Source organism: Neoarius graeffei, chromosome 12 (assembly GCF_027579695.1).
Source record: "Neoarius graeffei isolate fNeoGra1 chromosome 12, fNeoGra1.pri, whole genome shotgun sequence".
Taxonomy (NCBI): domain Eukaryota; kingdom Metazoa; phylum Chordata; class Actinopteri; order Siluriformes; family Ariidae; genus Neoarius; species Neoarius graeffei.
In genome coordinates, this window is record NC_083580.1 from 7,272,047 (window position 1) to 7,294,408 (window position 22,362).

The window sequence follows — 22,362 nt, forward strand, 5'->3', positions numbered from 1 at the left end:
CTCCTGCCCCTCACTCAGGCTCTGTAAATACAAGGAAAAAAACACAAAAGATGTGAAAAACCAACATCGAACCAGTTAGAACAAGGAAGCGTCTCTGTTTTCCGGTCAATTTCACACACCTTTCTTGTTACACTAGTGTTCAAGTGTTTTAACCTACACTAGGTATGCATTTTAGTTCAGCCACATTCATCCTGGTGCCCCGTGTCTGGTTGGAGTCTCATCGCATCGCTCCTGTGGAGGGCGGCCCCATGTGGACAGTTGGGGGTCGCACCTAGAGGATACTCTGGACTCCTGCAGTGGTGCTTTTGTGGCTGGGGACTGCAGTTGACTTGCTGACTTTGGGACTACGGTTGTCGTAAACGGTTTTGCGCTCAGGTGTCCGTCGGTGGGGGGTTTATAGGATCAACGAAGCTGACTTTATGTTAGGACTGTTAATGTTATAGTCATGTTGTTGCCCAAATGAGGATGGGTTCCCTTTTGAGTCTGGTTCCTCTCGAGATTTCTTCCTCATGTCGTCTGAGGGAGTTTTTCCTTGCCGCCGTCGCCACAGGCTTGCTCATTGGGGATAGATTAGGGATAAAATTTGCTCATATTTTAAGTCGTTCAAATTCTGTAAAGCTGCTTTGCGACAATGTTTATTGTTAAAAGCGCTGTACAAATAAACTTGACTTGACATATGTTTGTGAATGCCTGACCATCACTCTCATCTGCTATTTGACCATCCCATTCCATATTTAGTCCCCATTTTCTATGATAATGAGCTCCACTCTTCTGGGAAGGCTTTCCACTAGATTTTGAAACGTGGCTGTGGGGATTTATGATCATTCAGCAACAAGAGCATTGGTGAGGTCAGGCACTGAGGTCAGTGTTCTAGTTCATCCCAAAGGTGTTCAATAGGGTTCTTCCAGTCCAAACTTGGGAACCCATGTCTTCATGGAGCTTGCTTTGTGCACAGGAGCATTGTCATGCTGGGACAGGTTTGGGCCTGTGAGTTCCAGTGAAGGGAAATTGAAATGCTCCAGCATACAAAGACATTGGAGACAATTGTGTGCTTCTAACTTTGTGGCAACAGTTTGGGGAACAGCCACATACTTTTGGCCATAAAGTGTTGCTTTAGGGAATTTCCTCAAAAATCACTGACTGTGCCTTTAACAAATGTTACATGGTTGAAAAGCTGAGTGCTTCTGATTTGAAGAACTGTTCGACTGATAACACACTCAAACACAGGGTTACATTACATTACAAGCATTTAGCAGACGCTCTTATCCAGAGCGACGTACAACAGGACCCCGACATGCCCACGGCACGCATACAGCAGTGGGCAGCCTGGTGAGCAGGTAGGGGTTAGGAGCCTTGCTCAAGGGCACTTCAGTCATTCCTGCTGGTCCAGGGTCAAACCAGCAACCTTTTGGTCCCAAAGCTGCTTCTCTAACCTTCAGGCCATGGCTTCCCCATGGGTTATTTGCCTAGTCCCTCTAGGGGAACTCTTAATGGTTCTTTCAAAGAGGATTTTAAGGTAAGGACCTGAACTCCATCCATCCATCCATCCATCCATTTTCTTCCGCTTATCCGAAGTCAGGTCGCGGTGGCAGCAGGGTATTCCAAGCGTCCCCAGCAATGCTTTCCAGTTCCTCTTGAGGGATCCCAGGCCAGATTAAAAAGTTAAGTTAAAGTCCTTCCCACACCCAGTACCTGGTATTCCTAGGCAGTCTCCCACTCAAGTACTAACCAGGCCCAACTCTGATGGCGGCGCATCGGGCGGCGCCGATCTCCGTTTCCGTAGCCCTCGGCCTCTCGCCTATTACATAGCTAGGGTTACAATGGGGGGCTAGTCCTCTGGCAACCACGAGAGTTTAACTCCCCATGCACATCTGTATTGCAGCGTGCCTTGCCAGATGGTAGTGGGTACCATTTTTATGATGGTCTTTGGTTCCCAGGCTAGATAAGATATATAATCTCTCCAGCATGTTCTGGGTCTACCCTGAGGTCTCCTCCCAGTTGGACGTGCCTGGAAAACCTCCAAAGGAAGGCGCCCAGGAGGCATCCTAATCAGATGTCCGAACCACCTCAGCTGACCCCTTTCGACATGAAGGAGCAGCGGCTCTACTCCGAGATCCCGCCAGATGTCTGAGCTCCTCACCCTTTTCTATTGCCAGGACCTGAACTGTTCAGAAAAAATACCTTTTCTACGGTGGTTGATAAATGCAAACCAGATTAACGTCATCCTGGGCCCTAAACATGTGATGTGTCTTCTTACTTTTCAAGTTGAAGTATTAGCATGACCTATGTACATAATATATACAAACACCTTCCCTCCACCCCACCCACCCACTCCCCTGACACTTCTCTGTGGCTGTGGCTCTGGTGTTGAGTAGAGGTTTAATTAATATAGCAGTAAAAGGCCTGTACGTTCCCTTTGTGCGAGTTCACATTAGTTCCACTTGAGCAGTTTAACAGTGTCAAACAAGCAGTGTGCTTATTGACATCTCCTCCCCCTTACACACACACACACCCAGTCATGGGTCACTGGCAGCATCCCAGCAGGACCATGTAGCTGTTAAAGTACCATGTTAACAGCCTGATTTGAGAATCTGTGCTACAAACGAGGGCTGCGTATATTATAAGCCTGGTATAATGAATCTCCTGAATCGTTTAAGAGTAGATAGAAAATAACGTGAGCCACATCACAAACTTTTCACCCACAGACCCAATCTTTCTTTTCCCATACTGGAATAATGACTACACTGCAAAACACTTTGTGATTTTAAAGAGAACAGTATTGAATAATCAAACTGACTTAAAATTTCAAGGTGCAGTCAGTGATTTTTTTCATAACATCATAATTTTTTTGTGATATCTTGAACGCCTCCTTTCATTTGATACCATTAATAAAATACTCGTTCAGGGGGGGCGCCGTGCCGTGGATGCGGGCGGCCCGGGTTCGGTTCCGGCCCGGGGTCGTTTCCCGATCCCTTCCCGTCTCTCTCCCGCTCGTTTCCTGTCTCTGCACTGTCCTGTCCAATAAAGGTGCGGGAAGCCCAAAAAAATATCTTTAAAAAAAAAAAAAAAAAAAAAAATACTCGTTCAGAGAAAAAGAATATCACTCTCAGGCCCCAGACAGGAGAGAAAATAAAATGATGGAGACCAGGAAATTACAACCAAATCAGACAAGGAGGCATCTCGGCCTGTCCGTCAAATCAGGGAGTTTTTGGAGGTGTGGCTTCATAGGGAACACTGATAGATGGTTAGCGCTATATTTGTTAGAATTTCCATGATTTGATCTTCAGTGGTAATTATGGAACTACGCAAGGAATAAAACAGGAAAATCGTGAATGACGATGTGATGTCACGTGGCCCATCGTAGCACAGTCACAAAGTTGATTGTTTTTCTACAACAGCACACCTTGAGGGCGGCACGGTGGTGTAGTGGTTAGCGCTGTCGCCTCACAGCAAGAAGGTCCGGGTTCGAGCCCCGTGGCCGGCGAGGGCCTTTCTGTGCGGAGTTTGCATGTTCTCCCCGTGTCCACGTGGGTTTCCTCCGGGTGCTCCGGTTTCCCCCACAGTCCAAAGACATGCAGGTTAGGTTAACTGGTGAATCTAAATTGAGCGTAGGTGTGAATGTGAGTGTGAATGGTTGTCTGTGTCTATGTGTCAGCCCTGTGATGACCTGGCGACTTGTCCAGGGTGTACCCCGCCTTTCGCCCGTAGTCAGCTGGGATAGGCTCCAGCTTGCCTGCGACCCTGTAGAACAGGATAAAGCGGCTAGAGATAATGAGATGAGATGAGCACACCTTGAAGTGTTTTATTCTTCGGATACCACAGCCCACATCAATTTGCCAAATGATTTAGATTTATGTCCACTAGTTAACAGTTATTCCACGAAATCGAGTTGTACATGAGCGGATAGCTGATGCGGCGCACCGAGTTGAGTGGAATAACTTTATTCTAGAGCATTTTTATTTTTTTTTACAAATTTAATAAATAAAAACTTGATACAATACATCCGACAAAATCATTTCTGCTTAGAATGTAAACAAACCGGCGAAATGACCAAGAATTTGTGAAAAAAGCTATAATAATAATAATAAAAAAAATACTATTATTGAAAAAAAAGATACATTCTTACCATCAAATACTTTCATTCCATATTTTGTTGCTTTTTTTTTTTTGGTATTTTTGGGCGTTTTTTCTTCGAGTAGTTTTTATTTCGTCCTCGGTTGGTTCCGCAACACGCTCCGCCATTTTGTTTTTCTCTACTCATGATATATGATCTGATATGATAGTAGTAGCCAATCAGCGTGTACGACTGCTCATATCCAGTGAACGTGGATAGAATAATTCCTGTTATCCCTTTCCCCTTCCTTATAGCTGCTTTAAACATCCTTTTTCCTCTTTCTATTGAAGTTAATAAGACTTAAGTCATGTTACTGAGAAACTATAAAGCATAAAAACCATTGTCCTGCAGACTTTCATACCTGAAAACAAAATTACAGCTATGCTCGTTTAAAAATATCAGTAGTTAATATAAAAAAACCTCAATCATGTATTAATATAAAACTATTTTGTAAATAATAAATGAAATCATTTTGTACAATTCAAAATTTTACAAAATTGCCTTTATTTGAGATCACATAATATATACACACTTTATGGCAGCAAAAATGGTTATTAATATAGATATACACAGACGGCATCATTTTAATTTAAGATAAATGGTGCCCATTAAGGAATTAGAGCACGTACAGTGTATAAGCAGCAGAAAGATAAAAACAACAGCACTGGAGCCTAATTTCTACAGTAGCTTACTTACAGCAGTGGCACGCCCACTCACTCACTCATTTAAGACGTTTAATCAAAATACTGTGCATGAGAGGTTTCATAACGAACCTATTATACTGGTTCAAAAAAAAAAAAAAAGCAGATTTACACATGTATGAACATCTGAATTAAAATACAGCGACTCATTACGACATGCTGCAACAAAAGTCCTGGATCCAAGTGACCGTTTAAAGAAGAGGCTCTGAATATCGTATGTTGCAGAAACAAAGCCTGTGTTTTGAAGGGTTGAGTGTGTGCGTACAAAGAAAGAAAGGGAGGAGGAGGAGGGGGCTGTAATTATTGTACAAATGCTTTCTGACATCTCATTATATTAAAGACGGAGGAGGCTCTGCCAAAACACTGCTAACCTTTTCGGCACAATGGGTCTCCACCTATCAGCATGGCACACGCCCTCGCCCACACCAAAAGGACGAGCGCCTCCTGAGAAAAACAGCGTTCATAACAAACAAGGAAAAAAAAAAAAAAAGTTGAGCGTGACAGTCATTTAGGCTTGTTCCACCTCATTCAAGACTGAACATTTTTTTTGTGTAATTTCTACCAATCGGCTGCGTAGCGTATGTGCGACTATGACAGAGCGACTGCAAAACAATCCACCTGTATTTTGCAATTTCTCTTTAAAAACATTTCTTAATTAACTAAAAACGAAAGACCCGAGCGGCAGTTCTGTGAGCAGAAACGCCTTGTTGATGAGAAAAGTCAGCTCATTTGCATCAAAGTACGACATCTTGTGTTCTGAGATGCTTTTCTGCTCACCATGGTTGTATAGAGTGGTTTATTTGGGTTAGCACAGACTTCCTTTCAAGGGCTCAAACTCAAGCCTGGCTGTTCCTTCATCAACAGGACGTTTCCACCTGCAGAACGGCTGCTCGCTGGATGTTTTTTGTTTTACGCACAATTTTGCGTAAACTCTAGAGACTATCCCCCAAAGGGCGAAAAGTACAACTTGTATAGCTACAGAGCACGTTCAATCTATAAAAGTATATTTAAACGTACATAAACATTTACTTCCATTATTAGTCACTTTTCAAGGAGGTTTTAACGCAAATTAGTATAAATACGGAGGTGATTATAGAAAATCATGCGTTGATTGGTTGAGAAATTCAAACTATTTCTCGATAATCACCTCGAGCGACTTGGCAAAATGGCGGCCGATTGCTTCATCACTGTAAGTGAGGAACAATTACAAATGATGAAAGAAAACGCTGTTCCTAAAAGCACTAAAGACGCGCTGAAGTTTGGTCTAAAGCTATTTAAAAGGTAAGGTGGGATTGTGATTTAGTTTATCGATTTCAAAACAAAAGTATTTTATGTGACTCGGCGTAGATAAGTGACAAGTCTGCGCCGCAGTGTTATTAGTGTGCTGGCAAAGCGAGCACACTGTTGTTTTCCGACGCGTTTTTTATTATTATTAAAGCTTCTTTTTATTCTTTTCCACCGACTTTTTTGAGCCGCTACTCCTCCCGCGGCATTCGAGTTAGAGACGCCGTTCCACTTCTCACTTGTCCAGCCTGTAGTGCAGATGTATGCTTGTATACAGCTTTTCGATACACCTTGTCGTTCTCCCATAATTTCCCCATTGAAATGAATGGGCACGCAACGCAAAAAACAGATCTTTCCTTCGGGAGGCCAAACCGTAAGGTGTAAAGTCATGAGACTTGGTACACTGATAGAGGAATGGACCCTGATTGGTTTCATCAAGTTTCATGTGGGTACGTCTCATGCTCTAGCGCCATCAACTGATCAAATTCTTACATGCGTTCATGCACGTAATTTTTGACCCGCATGTCCGATTTTCATAAGTCTGGTACTGTTGGAATCCTTGGAGCTAGACGATTCCAACGCACCCTATGACGTCATTTTCCGCCTCATTAGATTTTCTGCCATTTTTAATTTTTTCCAAAGTGAAGGTAGTGACCCTGGCCGCATGTTTTGTCCAATCGTCACGAAACTTGGCACACAATCTCCAGTCCATGCCTGATGAATGATATTCGTTTCGCTCTCATAGGTCAAAGCGTTCGCCCGTGGCAGCCAATCACAATTGATGGCGAAGCCACCAACCAGGAAGTGAGCTCATATCACGGAAACGCTTTGACGTACCAGGACCATATTTAGTGGCATGACTTTGGACACCATCCAAACTACTCTCATCAAATATGGTGTCATTTGGCCACTAGGGGGCGTCACTTAGCAGAAACGTATTTTGGCTCATATCTCAGAAACACTTCGATGTTTCAAGACCATATTTGTTGACATGACTTTCGGCACCAGTTCATGTACCCTCATCAAATTTGGTGTCATTTGGCCACTAGGGGGTGCCACAATGAGCAAAAACATTTTTTGGGTCATATTTCTTTACGGATTTAGAATTGCATCTAAATCTTCAGGTTAGTGATGCTCTGGGATGTCCCTGTAAAGACCCTTGCTGGCCTGTCATCTGCGTATGAGAATCTGCCTTGTGTCTTGGCCAAACTTTTGCGTGTTGACACAAAACTTGTGTGGGCGTGTGGTCGCTTCTCTTGCCGGGTCGCCATGGCGGCGCGCCTGAGCAAGCACACTTTCGCATTTTCTCCGGAAATGCATTCTAGTTACATTTGCATGCCGCTTTTGTAGTTTGAAATATATATATATTTTTAATAAATCACCTGTGTATTTATACTAAAACAATTATCTGCCTCAGGATTACATGGGATGCTGTGTTGGTGGACAAATTTACAGTGACGCATAACAGACACATTTGATGCTGTAGCGAGTTCTCCTTTTGGGTTCTCGCCCTTCTTTGATCACAACTGCATTCTCGTTGTACTTAAAAACCGGCATTTTTTTGGAGGACTGGTGAACCATGAGCAACAAACAGCAGGGCTTTTTATATCAGCATCCTTTTATAAAATCTAAGCGCTTCTTATTTCAAGTGATACACTCCAACGACCTCAGAGACGGAGCAGGGCGTTCTGGGGGATCGGGATCCGATATAGAGGATAAGAGTGAACGAGACTGAACCGAAACACCATTTTCGAAACATCATCTCCCGGCTCTGATCCTGAGGTAGGAACATGGGGAAGAACGTACAGTCGGATCCTGTGTCAAACTGTACGGCTTCTGTATTTATTTCCCCACGGCCCATAAAAAGAAAGAGGGTTAACTATATTTAACAATATGCACTCTAACCCCGCCTCTTCTTAATTAAAATGAGAATCACATCTGTGGCTGGAACCCGTGCCTCATTACTCTGGTATCTCATTAGACGCGCATCCCTTGGGAAGCGCCGAAACGCACTCTTAAAACACTTTTGCCTCTGTCTCTCGCTGCATATCTGTCTCTCGCGGGCTTTAATCTCTCCTCATCCAGCCTGTGTAAAGTTCTCGTGTGAAGACCGAGGACGCTGCCGATGGAGATGTTTCCGAAAGCCAATTAAGAAGCGAAACCATACGACGAAGCCGAAAGAAAAAGTTGTGGTAAAGAGGAATTGTACGTAGCAGCATAGGGATCAAACAGGAAGTGTTCAGCAGATAGAAGAGGAAAAATGGGGGGAGGAAAAAAAAAAAAAAAAAGTTGGTGTCTTAGTTGGGGGAGGTTTTCCCGCCTTTTCCATTCGTACACACAACTGACCTCGGCACCACAGAACAAAAACAATCCCAAACTCTAGACAAAACAAACCAGTGCTTTAGAAAAGACGGAAAAATTACACAGTTCATTCAGAATGCTCATACATTACATATCATATATTAGCCATGGATTATTAGATTTATAAAAGAAAAAAAAACACCTAAATAAACAGCGCTGGACAGATTGTAAGGTGTGTATCAGCAGCTTTGGGACTTGCGGTGTTTCTACGTCGAGTGCGTCAAAGCAGCGGCGAGTCACAGAACGTACACGGCCCCTGTAAGATCTTCTTCACCCAGTCTGGATCTGTAAAGAGGTAAAGAGGAAATGGAAATCCAAGAGAGGCGATGAACATGATGCAAACACAACCCGACAATCGAGTCGCCGTTTTCCGTGATTGTGTTTCGCCGAGCGGGGTTGAGACGACGTGATTAGCTAATGTCACACCGCAGGTATGAGAGGTGGGGTTTCATTAGTTAATGCATGTTTAATGGGAGCTGATGTCACCATGGGTGCGTTTGTGTGGGTGCGTTAGTGCTCCTTTTACCACGCAGGATTATACACAGGGTAAACTGAAAGGAGAGTCTTTATTGAGGTATTGATGTCGTCTGTATTTATTTGAGGAGTTAACTTAAAAAAAAAAAAAGTTTTGGTAAACCGGACTATGAAATGTATAAAGTTTGCTACTTTAGCTTTGCGTTAGAACCAATGTCAAGTTTATTTCTATAGCGCTTTTAACAACAGACTGTCGCAAAGCAGCTTTACAGAAAATTAAAGGCTTTAAACATGAACTAATTTTATCCCTAAATGAGCAAGACGGTGGCAAGGAAAAACTCCCCGAGACGACATGAGGAAGAAACCTTGAGAGGAACCGGCCTCAAAAGAGAACCCATCCTCATCTGGGTGATAACTGATAGCGTGATTATAAATAACTTATTTATATAAATAAATTAGACTGCTGGGACTTTTTCACAGAAATTCACCCAGAAGACTCTAAAGATATATTCCAACAAGAGTTGTTCACCAGGTGGTATCACCTGCCATGGATGAGGCTAACATGTACAAGTTCATGAAAATCACTCCTCCTCCTACAGGAGTGATCAGATTTTGATCAAACTCGTATGGAATGTTCCCTAGGTTGGTATGTAGAAAAAGTTATCAAGATGGTGGCGCCATCGGTCATATTTAACATTTTATGGGCGTTTGAAACTTTTGGGTGACTCGTCAGACCAAACACTACTATTCGTAAACTGCTAGAATGTTTTCACTGAAATTCACCCAGAAGACTCTGAAGACATATTCCAGCAAGAGTTGTTCACTAGGTGGCGCCACCTACCATGGATACGGCTACACAGGGGTCACGTGCAATTTCAGGATTGTTCAGATTTCAAAGCATTGTCTGTCGACATTTTTTTCTCCACCTAGTTAGTGTTTACTGCAATGTGCAATGAACTAATGGTGTGATGCTCCAACGACAATCATTATAATTAATTATACACTTAGAAGATGGCTTTGGACAATTAATACAAACACTTGCTACGACGACTGAGGACAACAATTTCCAAGATAACTTTAGGACTGCAGTTACCATGAACAGTTTTACACTCAGGTCTCCATCAGTAAACAGCTGATGACTTCAAAAAAATTAACTTATGCTAAAACTTTTTGACCATATAGACGCAAGTTATTTATAATCATGCTGTCTTGTCTCCCAGATGAGGATTTAAAAAAAGCAAACAAACAAAAACAACAACAACCCACAACTCGAGTCTGGTTCCTCTCAAGGTTTCTTCCTCATGTCGTCTCAGGGAGTTTTTCCTTGCCACCATCGCCACAGGCTTGCTCGTTTGGGATACAATTATCAGGGATCCCAGCAGTAATTTAAAAAAAAATAGAGGAATGTAAGAAACTATCACCAGGCGGCACGGTGGTGTAGGCTAGTGGTTAGCGCTGTCGCCTCACAGCAAGAAGGTCCGGGTTCGAGCCCCATGGCTGGCAAGGGCCTTTCTGTGCGGAGTTTGCATGTTCTCCCCGTGTCCGCGTGGGTTTCCTCCGGGTGCTCCGGTTTCCCCCACAGTCCAAAGACATGCAGGTTAGGTTAACTGGTGACTCTAAATTGACCGTAGGTGTGAATGTGAGTGTGAATGGTTGTCTGTGTCTATGTGTCAGCCCTGTGATGACCTGGCGACTTGTCCAGGGTGTACCCCGCCTTTCGCCCGTAGTCAGCTGGGATAGGCTCCAGCTTGCCTGCGACCCTGTAGAAGGATAAAGCGGCTAGAGATAATGAGATGAGAAACTATCAGCAGGGGTCAAGGGGGCTGCCTGAAGCTGTTGAGATTTTAACATTTAAAGATGCTATAGAACACATTTTTTACATAGATTTAACATAGAAAAGCAACAGAATTTAACCATAATGTGTATCTATTTGATGCCATATTTTGTAATCAATGACGTGGCAAAAAAAAAAAAAAAAAAATTATAAAAATTAGACGAAAATGTAGCTTTGAAGAATATACTTGCCTAAATATCCCACTGATTGTTATAACAATAGTATCCATAGTGCATCTCATTTGTTTATTTTTTTGTTTCAAGTTAATGTCAAAACTAGTCTAATATAAGCCACATTCATTTTTCAAAAATCATGAATATGAGCAGAAATTAATGATCCAGTAATATTAGATATACACATATGTACAGCAAATACTGGAGATATTTGATTTAAACCTCTCTTTTTGAAAGGTTTCACTGCAAAGGAATTTAATGCTCTTTTCTGGGGTGCATTCTGTCTTTCCTCCAGTTTTCTCTGCTTTTGTTTCTCTGATCTTTCCTTCTGCTTTTCTGATGTTCCTGCAGGGCTCTGAATTAAGTTCAACGCATTAGAAACAAAAGCACGAACGGAGTTAAAACATGTTTTCTAGCAAATGGGCGCAGCCATATTGTTTTCTTGTTCTATCGCGTACAGTCTCGCGGTCAGTGTTGCCAGATACTCCTGACGTTTTCCAGCCCAAAATATGTTCAAAACCCGCCAAAATGCACTTGAAACCCCCCAACTGGGCGGAGAACCGCGCAATCTGGCAACACTGCTCATGGTATTTACATCAATTTAACTTCCGAGTGTTCCCGAATGTCAACGAGAACAAACGAAGCTGACGAAAACATCGCTAAACAAGCAAACCAAATCAGAACATATTCTGCTGGTCATTTTACTTAAACATATTTTTAATGGATATACAAGAGATTTAAAAAAAAAACCAAAAAAAAAAACCACACTTTCGCTAGAAAATAGCGGAATTCCGCTAAATAGCAGACGTCTGGGATCCCTGAATTATAAATCCATACATTTAAAACTTATATATTTCTGTAAAGCTGATTTGCGACATAAGCTCCATATTAAAAAAAATGGAACTGAATTGAAATGCAAATAATTACAAATTGATCATAATCAAAGAAAGGATAAAACTGGTGTGTAAAAAATCATTTTAAAATTATGTATAAATGTTTTCAAAGGTTCTCAAGGTGATTTGCCTGGAAAGGCCTTTTTTTTCTGTGTGATTAATTCGCACATATCAATATATTTTTTTGAACTTGTCTTTTTGTCATAAGGACTTTCACACAGAAAGCAAATATTATGCAGATAAAAAAAGGGACAATTAAAGGGGAACTGAAGCCATTTTTAAACTTGCTTTATTTCTTAATTAACGTGTTATTTAATTACGTTTTCGGTTTTAGTAACCTTATATCGTGACTCGTATTGCAACTAATTGCAATTAAATATTATACTTATCGGCCTATTCGGTTTTTAGCCGTGTTGAATTTATTTCGTTCGGTCCACGGCAGGCGTCGCTTATCTGCGCGATCTTCACGAGACTTGTGCGAGACTTCGAAACGTGAAGAAGTGTCAGCGCCGCCATTTTGAGAACTGTTTTCCAAACGAAATATTGCACAAAAACGAGTTCAAATGACGATTACTGCCGACTTTTTTCTAACTTTCCTGATTGCTATCAAAACAAACAAAACTTCCGGCTTGATTACATCAGCATTCGAAAGAGGGCGCACGCGTCTTTTGACAACGTTGGCAGATGTCGGTCGCTTTGATTTCCGCTGTACGTTTTACTTCCGTCCTACGATGTCTCGCACAGGTCTCGACGAATCTCGTTTATGGCCATTGCTTTGACATATGGACTAATATATTACAGAGCATATTTCAAACACTCATAACTTGCTATAGCAGCGACAAAATAGCGATCATTTCTATATTTAATAAAATGAGATAAATAGAATTTTGATAAAAAAAAAGTTTGCCTTCAGTTCTCCTTTAATTTTATAACAAGTTCTGATTTCTCCGAGTTTTCCCACTGCAAACATACGCAGTGAAGGAGGTGACAGCCTGCAAAATAGTCCTGAATGTAGCGGCGAGCCTCTGCTATACGCCGGCTTCGCTCACATCATACATTTCACCTGTAAAACACACAACACCGTGAGCGCCGCTTTCTTTCTTGCTGTCCGACATCCTGTCTTTCACCTTCGACTCTTGAATGAGATTATGAAACTGTCCGTTGTCATCTCCGTCGTCCTGACAACGGCCGTACCTGAAACGCTTGCTTTCTTGACAGCATGTTTATAAAGGACTCAGGACACTGCTGATGTTTGCAGCTCGAAACCAGAGTGAAACGAGCATGAAATATTAAAAAATATTGCACTGGATTTGGCGTGCATACATTTTCCGCCAGCCATGACTCTGATCTTTTTAAAACAATCCTTCTTTATGTCAGCATCATTCACAAATTAATGGTAGGCCTACCCACATTTCTGAACCAACTTGGTCACATGATGCATCAGTCCAAGGATACTAAATGAAAGCTGAATTCAGTGGGACTGTTTAATATTAAAATATCATTAAAGCCTTATGAATTGCATGAGTTTAAAATCACTACAGTAAACTTCCTGAAGCGGTCGTTTTATGTTTAAGGTGTTTATCAGCTTACTTGTAGGAACATGGTGTAGAAAAACACAACATTTTCAGTTTGTAGTCTGCTTTGCTTACCATCATACTCTATATGGAAAAAAAATAAAATAAAAATGGTACTGATCCAGCCCTAATTAATATACTGCACTATTGATCTACCATCATATCACCCAACTCTTCTCCTATAGGATATTAAAGGTTGTGTGCGTGCGTATGCATGTCTGTGCGCCAAGAAAAGCCGCTGGGCAGAACTCCAATCGAGCACCAGGTCTTACCCTCAGGCTGTGGCACTGAAGCGATGCTGTCCTGCAGCAGACAGCGGCGGTACGTCACACTCTGACAGACCTGATATGACCGCACACACCTAAAGTAAAGAGGGAAGACACACAGGGGCTTGAGAAAATACTTAAGTTTTAGCCTGGTGTTATGCTGGATACACTTACATGTAGTGCTATGATCTGACTCACTGGGTTAAAACTGGATAAGTAAAATAATGAAAGAATATATGACGAGCTAGTTAGCTAGCATTAAAGCTAGACTGCCTTTCAGATTTTTCAAATGTAGGTCATAAAAAGAATTTTCCCTGACACCCAGTTATTTTTGTTTAGTGGACTGAAAGCTACTGAATTCGAATCACAGACTTCCAAGTTTATTTTTTTTTTTAAGAGAACAATTAATGAATTTAGGGCCATGTGGCCCTAAATTCTCTGCTATTATTTCTTGCTTCACCGTGATTCTTACATACGATTCACTTTTCACACGTGACTTTCACCCACGATTCATTTACCTTCACATGATTCATTCATTTTTATACGGGAGTCTTACACGATTCCCCCCCCCGACGATTCATTCCCTTTCACGCGATTTGTTCACATCATTCATTTATTTCTCAAATGATTCTTACATGATTCATCTATTTTCAAGTCATTGACACGATTCAGTTGATATGTGATGTTATTAATGTGATCCTTATGATTCATTTATTTTCACGAGTCAGTCATTTATTCTTACATATGATTTTTACACATGATTCGCTTACTTTCAAGTGATTTGTTCACACGAGTCGTTTTCCCCTCTATAAAATGATTCCTTACTTACACGACTCATTTATTTTCACATAGTGGACTTATTTATATAGTAGTAGTACATGTATAGTTATTTTCACATGTAATTCTTACAAGATTTATTTATTTCCATGTGTGATTTTTATTCCCACACAATCTATATTTCCATGAGATTTTAAAGCTAGACTGCCTTTCAGATTTTTCAAGTGTAGGTCATAAAAAAAGAATTTTCCCTGACGCCCAATTATTTTTGTTTAGTGGACCGAAAGCTACTGAATTCGAATCACAGACTTCCAAGTTTATTATTTTTTTAAGAGAACAATTAATGAATTTAGGGCCATGTGGTCCTAAATTCTCTGCTATTATTTCTTGCTTCACCGTGATTCTTACATACGATTCATTTTTCACACACGACTTTCACCCGCGATTCATTTACCTTCACATGATTCATTCATTTTTATATGGGATTCTTACATGATTTTCCCCCCCATATAATTCATTCCCTTTCATGCGATTTGTTCACCATTATTCATTTATTTCACAAAATGATTCTTACATGATTCATCTATTTTCACGACACTGACACAGAGAACAATTAATGAATTTAGGGCCATGTGGCCCTAAATTCTCCGCCATTATTTCTTGCTTCACCATGACACAATTCAAGATACTACGTCATGCATCACGTGGTGGGCTTTCCCCGTTTGCGCAAGGCATTGTGGGATACAAATCTGAAACAGGAGAAAAGAAAAAGGAGGACCCGAATGAAACATGAAAGACCGACTACAGTAACGGAAAGCGAGAAGCAAAGACGTTATGTTATATACGAAGGAAAGGAAACGCAGGACCAAACTAATAAATATCGGCGCTCAGTGAGCACCTCGGTGTGATCAGCTGTTCGTTTAGCGACAGAATGATGGAACGGTCAGTGCACAGTCAAGGTAATACAACTGGATGCCAGCTGCCGTAAAACCCAAAAGACGACGCCGACGCCACCGAAAGGTAAACCTGTGCATACGCACGCAGACTTCCTGTCTGCTTGACTCCGCGAAGCTAGTGATTTCATGCACATTATTTGCTTTAATCCTCTCGCCACAGAAAAGCATACATCACAATGACCAAATTTCAGAGGGAACTAAATTTCACTGGTTTTATGAAATCGAAAGGCCGTCTACTTTTAACACAGGCGAAGCGGAACAAACGCATGTGATGCATGATCACGCACACCGTGACAAAAAGTTAGCAAGTTGTCGCCCAACGTTTAGCAAGACATCACATTACATTTAAAAACATAACTACATGCCAAATTAGATTTTTTTTTTTTAAAGTCAGTAGGTAGCAGGGTTTGGTTTATTATTGAACATGCTTGTATGAACATGAATAAACTAAAAGAATATCCCAGACAGGAAACAGGAAATCTGCTTGTCCCAGGCGGCTGGGTTACTGATTTGTTCACCTCTGCAACATCAAGGCAATACTGAAGCCAATCGCCCTTGGCTGGAGAGCAACAATACCCCTGTTCTGGGAGAGACTAATGAACCACATGTTGGGGGCAGGAAGACAGACTATCCCCCCTGCCCCTTTTTTATTTTTTATTTTTTAAATCTTTACTGTACACATTGCCCTCCCGGTGAGATCTCGCCACACCAACAAATGTAAATGATCAATACATCCATCTCCTGCTCCAAACGCTATGTAGTAATTCCTTAGTGGTTTGGTACCAGTGACCAGAAGGTTAAGAGTTCAAATCCCATGTTCCATTCTTGGGGTCTTGAGCAAAACCTTTAACCTTCAATTGTACTGCTTCAGGGGATCCAACTTTCCCACAGCTGAACCTGCACTCTTACCTCAACTTCGTTCTACAAGTGAGGGGATGTGGAGAAAGCACGTCGTTTTACCACACACACACACCAACGCTGTCTCTCAATATTTGTGACCACCTTTAACAGTCTAACGTTTATAGCTGCTATAAAGTAAACGATAAACAGGAACTAATCATTTCGTGGACATTCAATAAATGTTACAATAAATCAATAAAAAAAGTACAAGACATAATTCTTTACTAAATAAATTAAAAAAAAAACCTGTTGACAAATGTGGCATAAAAGAAACAAAAAACTACGATACATCCTGTTATTGTTAACTAATGAAATTCAGACCCCGTCCACACGTAGCCGGGTATCTGCTAAATCGAAGATATTTTTCTACGTTTTGGCCTGTCATCCACATGAAAACACATCAAAAACGAATATTTAAAAAAACTCCGGGCAAAGTGAAGATTTTTGAAAACTCCGTGTATGCCTTTTCGTGTAGACAGAGATAACCGGAGGTTTGCGTTTTAGAATGTCACAATCTGCGCCAAAAAAATGACAACAAATCTGCCCTGACGTCAAACGTGCAACCTTTGTTTACTGCAGAAGCCAGATTAAGCATGGACTTAAGCTAGCCGCACACTACGGCGATCCACGCGGTACCGAACCGACCCATTTCAGAGCCGACTCCCGACAGGGCACGCACATATCCCCCGACTGTTGACGAGTGCAGTCGCGATTGAAGCGACACGTGACAACTTAATAGCTTTGTGATTGGCTATTGGATATAGTTACTGTTAAATCCAACACTTGAAGATGCTACAGGCTGAATTACAAATGACACAACACGGAATATGTAGCGCACTATCTAGGCTGCATGAGCTATTATTTCCAACCTTAAATAGTGCACTTATATAGGGGAGTTAAAGCGATTTGGAATTCAGCCACACAACTTGAGCAGAGTGGCTTTCCAGCCCACTGTGTCTATGGATAAAGCTTCAGTCTATGGAATTACAGTATATACCTGCATTAGGTGCTACCAACACGTATTTCTCGCGCTAGAAATTGTGTTTAATGATGTCACGTGTTATATGCGAAAGATATGATTGGCTATTGCTAGCGACTCTCGCCGATCAGTCTGGCTCCCGATTAGTTTTTCGAATCGGCTGTGAGATGAGTCGGTACCATCGAAAACTAGTCTTTACGCCTGACTCGCGACTTCAGTTGGCTCGGTACGCTGAAAATCGGCGTAGTGTGCGGCTAGCTAAAGAGTAATGGATCGGTGTAGTGCCTTGAAAGCGTTAATTATTGTGCAGGTGCTATTTACATGTTTAATTTTAGAAGCCCAACTACTGCTCTAAGAGCACAGGCGATGTGATTAGGGGGTAGGATTTGGGGAAATAATGCCATCTACAGGTTTGGAATGTTTATGAATGTGATTGAAAACGCAGATGTTCGGTTATGTGTGGAAGGGATTTTTTTCGAAGACGAGGTGGTGTGGATAAAACATTTTTATAAACGGAGGGGGGGAAAATGTTCGGTTTTAAAAATACCCGGCTACGTGTGTACATGGCATCAGTGGGAACAGTTACTCAGTTTCACGTTGACCCACATCATACCATCCTGTCGTTGACTGGTTTCCTGTAACAGCATGACCCTTACGTGATTGATTTCGTTGAACGCGTTTTATCCTTCACTACAGTTTGTATGATTACACTGGCTTACTATAATAATTGCATTAACTGTAACTATTTAAAAAAAAATAAAAAAAATCACAAAGCAGGTGCATTTAAAATTCATTTCATATAGAATGTGCTTGAGAATTATTGGCACCCTTCGTAAAATGACCGAGTTGCTGTGTGTAATGTGTATTTTTTTTTTTTTAAACTTCATCTCAAATAATATAAAAGTTCTAACCAGTGTTGTAGTTGAGTCACTAAACCTCGAGTCCCCAGTGTTCAAGTCCAAGTCATTAAAAAGACTGAGTCGAGTCCGAGAACAAGACTCCATCTGCACCATTTGACGGTGGCTGTTGCTGCGTTTATGTGAAAGCGTCTCTGCTACTGTGTCGGACTAACATTACTGCTCGACTGCCCCGTTTTAGTGAACAGGCAACAGATAAAAAGCTTGTTCATCGCTCAGCAAGCCCCGCCCACTATCAACAGGGCAAATAACATGAGGGGATTAACACTAGCTAGTTCATCGCTCAGCAAACAAGCTCTGCCCACTATCTACAGAGCAATGAACATAGCGTGTCACTTCCTTCTCTGGGTGGAGTCTTGCCAAATGACGATTGAAGTTCGAGGTCGTCCCCTCGATAGTTCTTCTACATATGGAACACACAGCAGTGCATTTTTTCCCACTGCACGAGAAGTCCGTATAAGCAAAGCGGACAATCCTAGGGGCGTCCTGTCCAGGCATTTTAGCACCATTGACGTTAGTGTCTTCCTGAACATGATGTATGAACAGGTGAATGTGCATTCTCTTGCACAAAATTAGTCTAAAAAATTATGTAAATATAAATATTATTATAGCATGTTACAAAAAAAGAAAGAAAAAAAAATCAGAGTCCTCGCCTCCAATTTACAAGTCCGAATGCAGTTAAAGGAACAGTCCACCGTACTTCCATAATGAAATATGCTCTTATCTGAATTGAGACGAGCTGCTCCGTACCTCTCCGAGCTTTGCGCGACCTCCCAGTCAGTCAGACGCGCTGTCACTCCTGTTAGCAATGTAGCTAGGCTCAGCATGGCCAATGGTATTTTTTGGGGCTGTAGTTAGATGCGACCAAACTCTTCCGCGTTTTTCCTGTTTACATAGGTTTATATGACCAGTGATATGAAACAAGTTCAGTTACACAAATTGAAACGTAGTGATTTTCTATGCTATGGAAAGTCCGCACTATAATGACAGGCGTACTAACACCTTCTGCGCGCTTCGGCAGCGCATTGATATCTGAGCTCCGAGAGGTGAAGGTATCAATGCGCTGCCGAAGCGCGCAGAAAGTGTTAGTACGCCTGTCATTATAGTGCGGACTTTCTATAGCATAGAAAATTGCTACGTTTCAATTTGTGTAACTGAACTTGTTTCGTATCACTGGTCATATAAACCTATGTAAACAGGAAAAACGCGGAAGAGTTTGGTCGCATCTAACTACAGCCCCAAAAAATACCATTGGCCATACTGAGCCTAGCTACATTGCTAACAGGAGTGACAGCGCGTCTGACTGCGTCTGACTGACTGGGAGGTCGCGCAAAGCTCGGAGAGGTACGGAGCAGCTCGTCTCAATTCAGATAAGAGCATATTTCATTATGGAAGTACGGTGGACTGTTCCTTTAATGCACGAATCCGAGTCATCAGTGCTTAAGTCCAAGTCAAGTCACGAGTCGGATTTGAGTACTACAAGCCTGGTTCTAACCAAAAACAATTCATTAATAATGACTTTTTTTTTTAAAACTAACAGTATTTTCAGCATGTGCCAAAATTGTTGACATAACACGTTCCCAAGGAACATGTTAAATTCCTGCAAACTAATTTTGGAAAAACTTAGTTCAGATATGACTATAACGAGGACGTGCAAGAGTGAAGATGTACAGTATTTGCTTGTGTGTGCATGACTGCTGCCTCGCGCGTTTGGTACGTAGATTGCGCACGTCCTCAAAAATGAACGCTATGCATTCACGAGATGCAATACACACATGAACAGTGGGGGGCAGTGTAGAAGCAGGATAACCAAATACTAACCTGCTCAAGTGTCAACATGCTTATTGTTTACATCATGCAAATCCGGACTTCCTACACGGTCCGAGCTCTGTGCTGTGCCCTGTAGTGGAATCCTCCAGGAACACGTGGCGTGCACAGGCAAGTACGTGAACGATGATCTTCACGACGCAGTCGCTTGTCTACGCAAACGCGTGTGTCATAGCACGCAGTCTTACCTGAGCCATATGTGTCCGCTATTGCACACAGCCTGCTTGCGGTCAGTAAAGGGCAGAACCTCTTTACACAGACTGCAGTACTCGGGAAACGTCTGCTTGTTCATTTTCTTCATTACGTGTCCAATCAGAACCTGTGGAGAATGCAAGACATGATAGACGATCAATCTTTTAATACTTTCTATTCATTCGCTAGAGATCTGACCTTTCCTATCCTCCCTCCTCCTATGTTTCTCTGCATTCGACTTTATTACTTTTTGAGCAAACATCGGAGATACGTAGCTGCCCTTAAACAAAACCCACATCATATCATAATAGGGTCCAATCAATCTTTATTTATTTAATCTTACCCGCCCTTTTTGTACAAATCTAATGCCGTGGCAATATTCGAGATGAACCTTTATACTAATATGTGAAAGGATTAAGCTTGCTAGATTCATAAACGATGATGCTAATGACTTAAGTACAAACACTGTGTTGGAGAATAAGACATTATGAGTCTGATGTACACGGTGACATCAGAGGATCTATATTTTAATTTAGATTTCCGACACCCGAGTATGCCGACTGTGTGCTAGTTTATGAAGTGGACACACTGCAAGGAGAAATCTCGACTTAATGTAGCACTATCAACACTCGTTCTTTCCGAGTTGAATGTAACACTATTCATCAAAATATTTTTAATTATATAACCGTGCCTTGCAAAAGTATTCATCCCCCTTGGTGTTTGTCCTGTTTTGTTGCATTACAATCTGGAATTAAAATGGATTTTTGGAGGGTTAGCACCATTTGATTTACACAACATGCCTACCACTTTAAAAGGTGCACGTTTTTTTGGTGACACAAACAATAATTAAGATGAAAATAAAAATAAAAAAAACAGAAATCTGGAGTGTGCATAAGTATCCCCCCCCCAAAGTCAATACTTTCCAGAGCCACCTTTTGCTACAATTCCAGCTGCAAGTCTCTTGGGGTAGGTCTCTATTAGCTTAGCACATCTAGCCACTGGGGTTTTTGTCCATTCCTCAAGGCAAAACTGCTCCAACTCCAAGTTAGATGGGTTGTGTTTGGTGAACAGCAATCTTCAAGTTATGCCACAGATTCTCAATTAGATTGAAGTCTGTCTGGGCTTTGACTAGGCCATTTCAAGACATTTATTAAATGTTTCCCTTTAAACCACTCCAGTGTAGCTGCTTTAGCAGTATGTTTAGGGTCATTGTCCTGCTAGACTGTGAACTTTCGTCCCAGTCTCAAACCTCTGGCTGACTCAAACAGGTTTTCCTCCAGAATTACCCTGTATTTCATGCCATCCATCTTTCCTTCAGTCCTGACCAGCTTTCCTGTCCCTGCAGATGAAAAACATCCCCACAGCATCATGATGCCACCACCATGCTTCATTGTAGGGACGGTGTTCTCAGGGTGTTGGGTTTGCACCACACATGGTATTTCCTATGATGGCCAAAAAGTTCAATTTTTGTCTCATTTGACCAAAGAATCTTCTTCCAAGTGTTTGGGGAGTCTGCCATATGCTGTTGGGCAAACTCCAAATGTGTTTTTTTTTTCCTTCTGGCCACTCTTCCATAAATCCCCACTCTGTGGAGTGTATGGCTTAAAGTGGTCCTATGGACAGATACTCCCATCTCCACTGTGGATCTTTGCAGCTCCTTCAGTGTTATCGTTTGTGTCTTTTGGCCCTTTTCCACTACCCTTTTTCAGCTCGCTTCAGCCCGACACGGCTCGTGTTTCGACTACCTCAGAGCAGCATGACTCGGCTCGCTTCAGCCCTGCTTAGCGCCCAAAACTCGCACGGTTTTGGAGTGGGGCTGAAGCGAGCCAAACCGAGCCGAGTGGGGCTAGGGGCGTGAGCAGACACTCCCCTGTGCACTGATTGGTGAGGAGGAGTGTCCTCACACGCCCACACACGCCCCGCGAGCACGCTGGGATCTGTAAACACCGTAAACCCGGAAGAAGAAGAATTACGAATTACGAGAATTTCTGAAGCCTTATGCGCCTCGCCTCATCTATACGCTCTTGCCAGTATCTGTTGGCGTTGTCGGTGACAACAAGCCACAGCACCAAGACCAGCAACACTAACGACTCCATGTCCTCCATGTTTATTGTTTACTCTCCGGGTCGTGAGACTACCG

The 22,362-nt window shown here is 42.0% G+C and overlaps 1 protein-coding gene across 2 annotated transcripts in view; it reads right to left on the minus strand.

The window, feature by feature from the left end:
• Window positions 1–4,594: 4,594 nt before the first annotated feature.
• Window positions 4,595–22,362, minus strand: part of gtf3c4 (general transcription factor IIIC, polypeptide 4) — a 36,566-nt gene continuing 18,798 nt past the window's right edge. The window contains exons 3-5 of one of the 2 annotated variants that reach the window (XM_060935443.1): window positions 20,219–20,349; window positions 13,681–13,769; window positions 4,595–8,745 (exon numbers count right to left, since the gene is read on the minus strand). In XM_060935443.1, the coding sequence (XP_060791426.1) occupies window positions 8,681–8,745; window positions 13,681–13,769; window positions 20,219–20,349 (285 nt within the window). In that variant the 3' untranslated portion in view covers window positions 4,595–8,680. Of the gene's footprint in view, window positions 8,746–13,680; window positions 13,770–20,024; window positions 20,350–22,362 lie in introns of those variants that run through there. The other variant, XR_009655712.1, reaches the window with a different exon arrangement.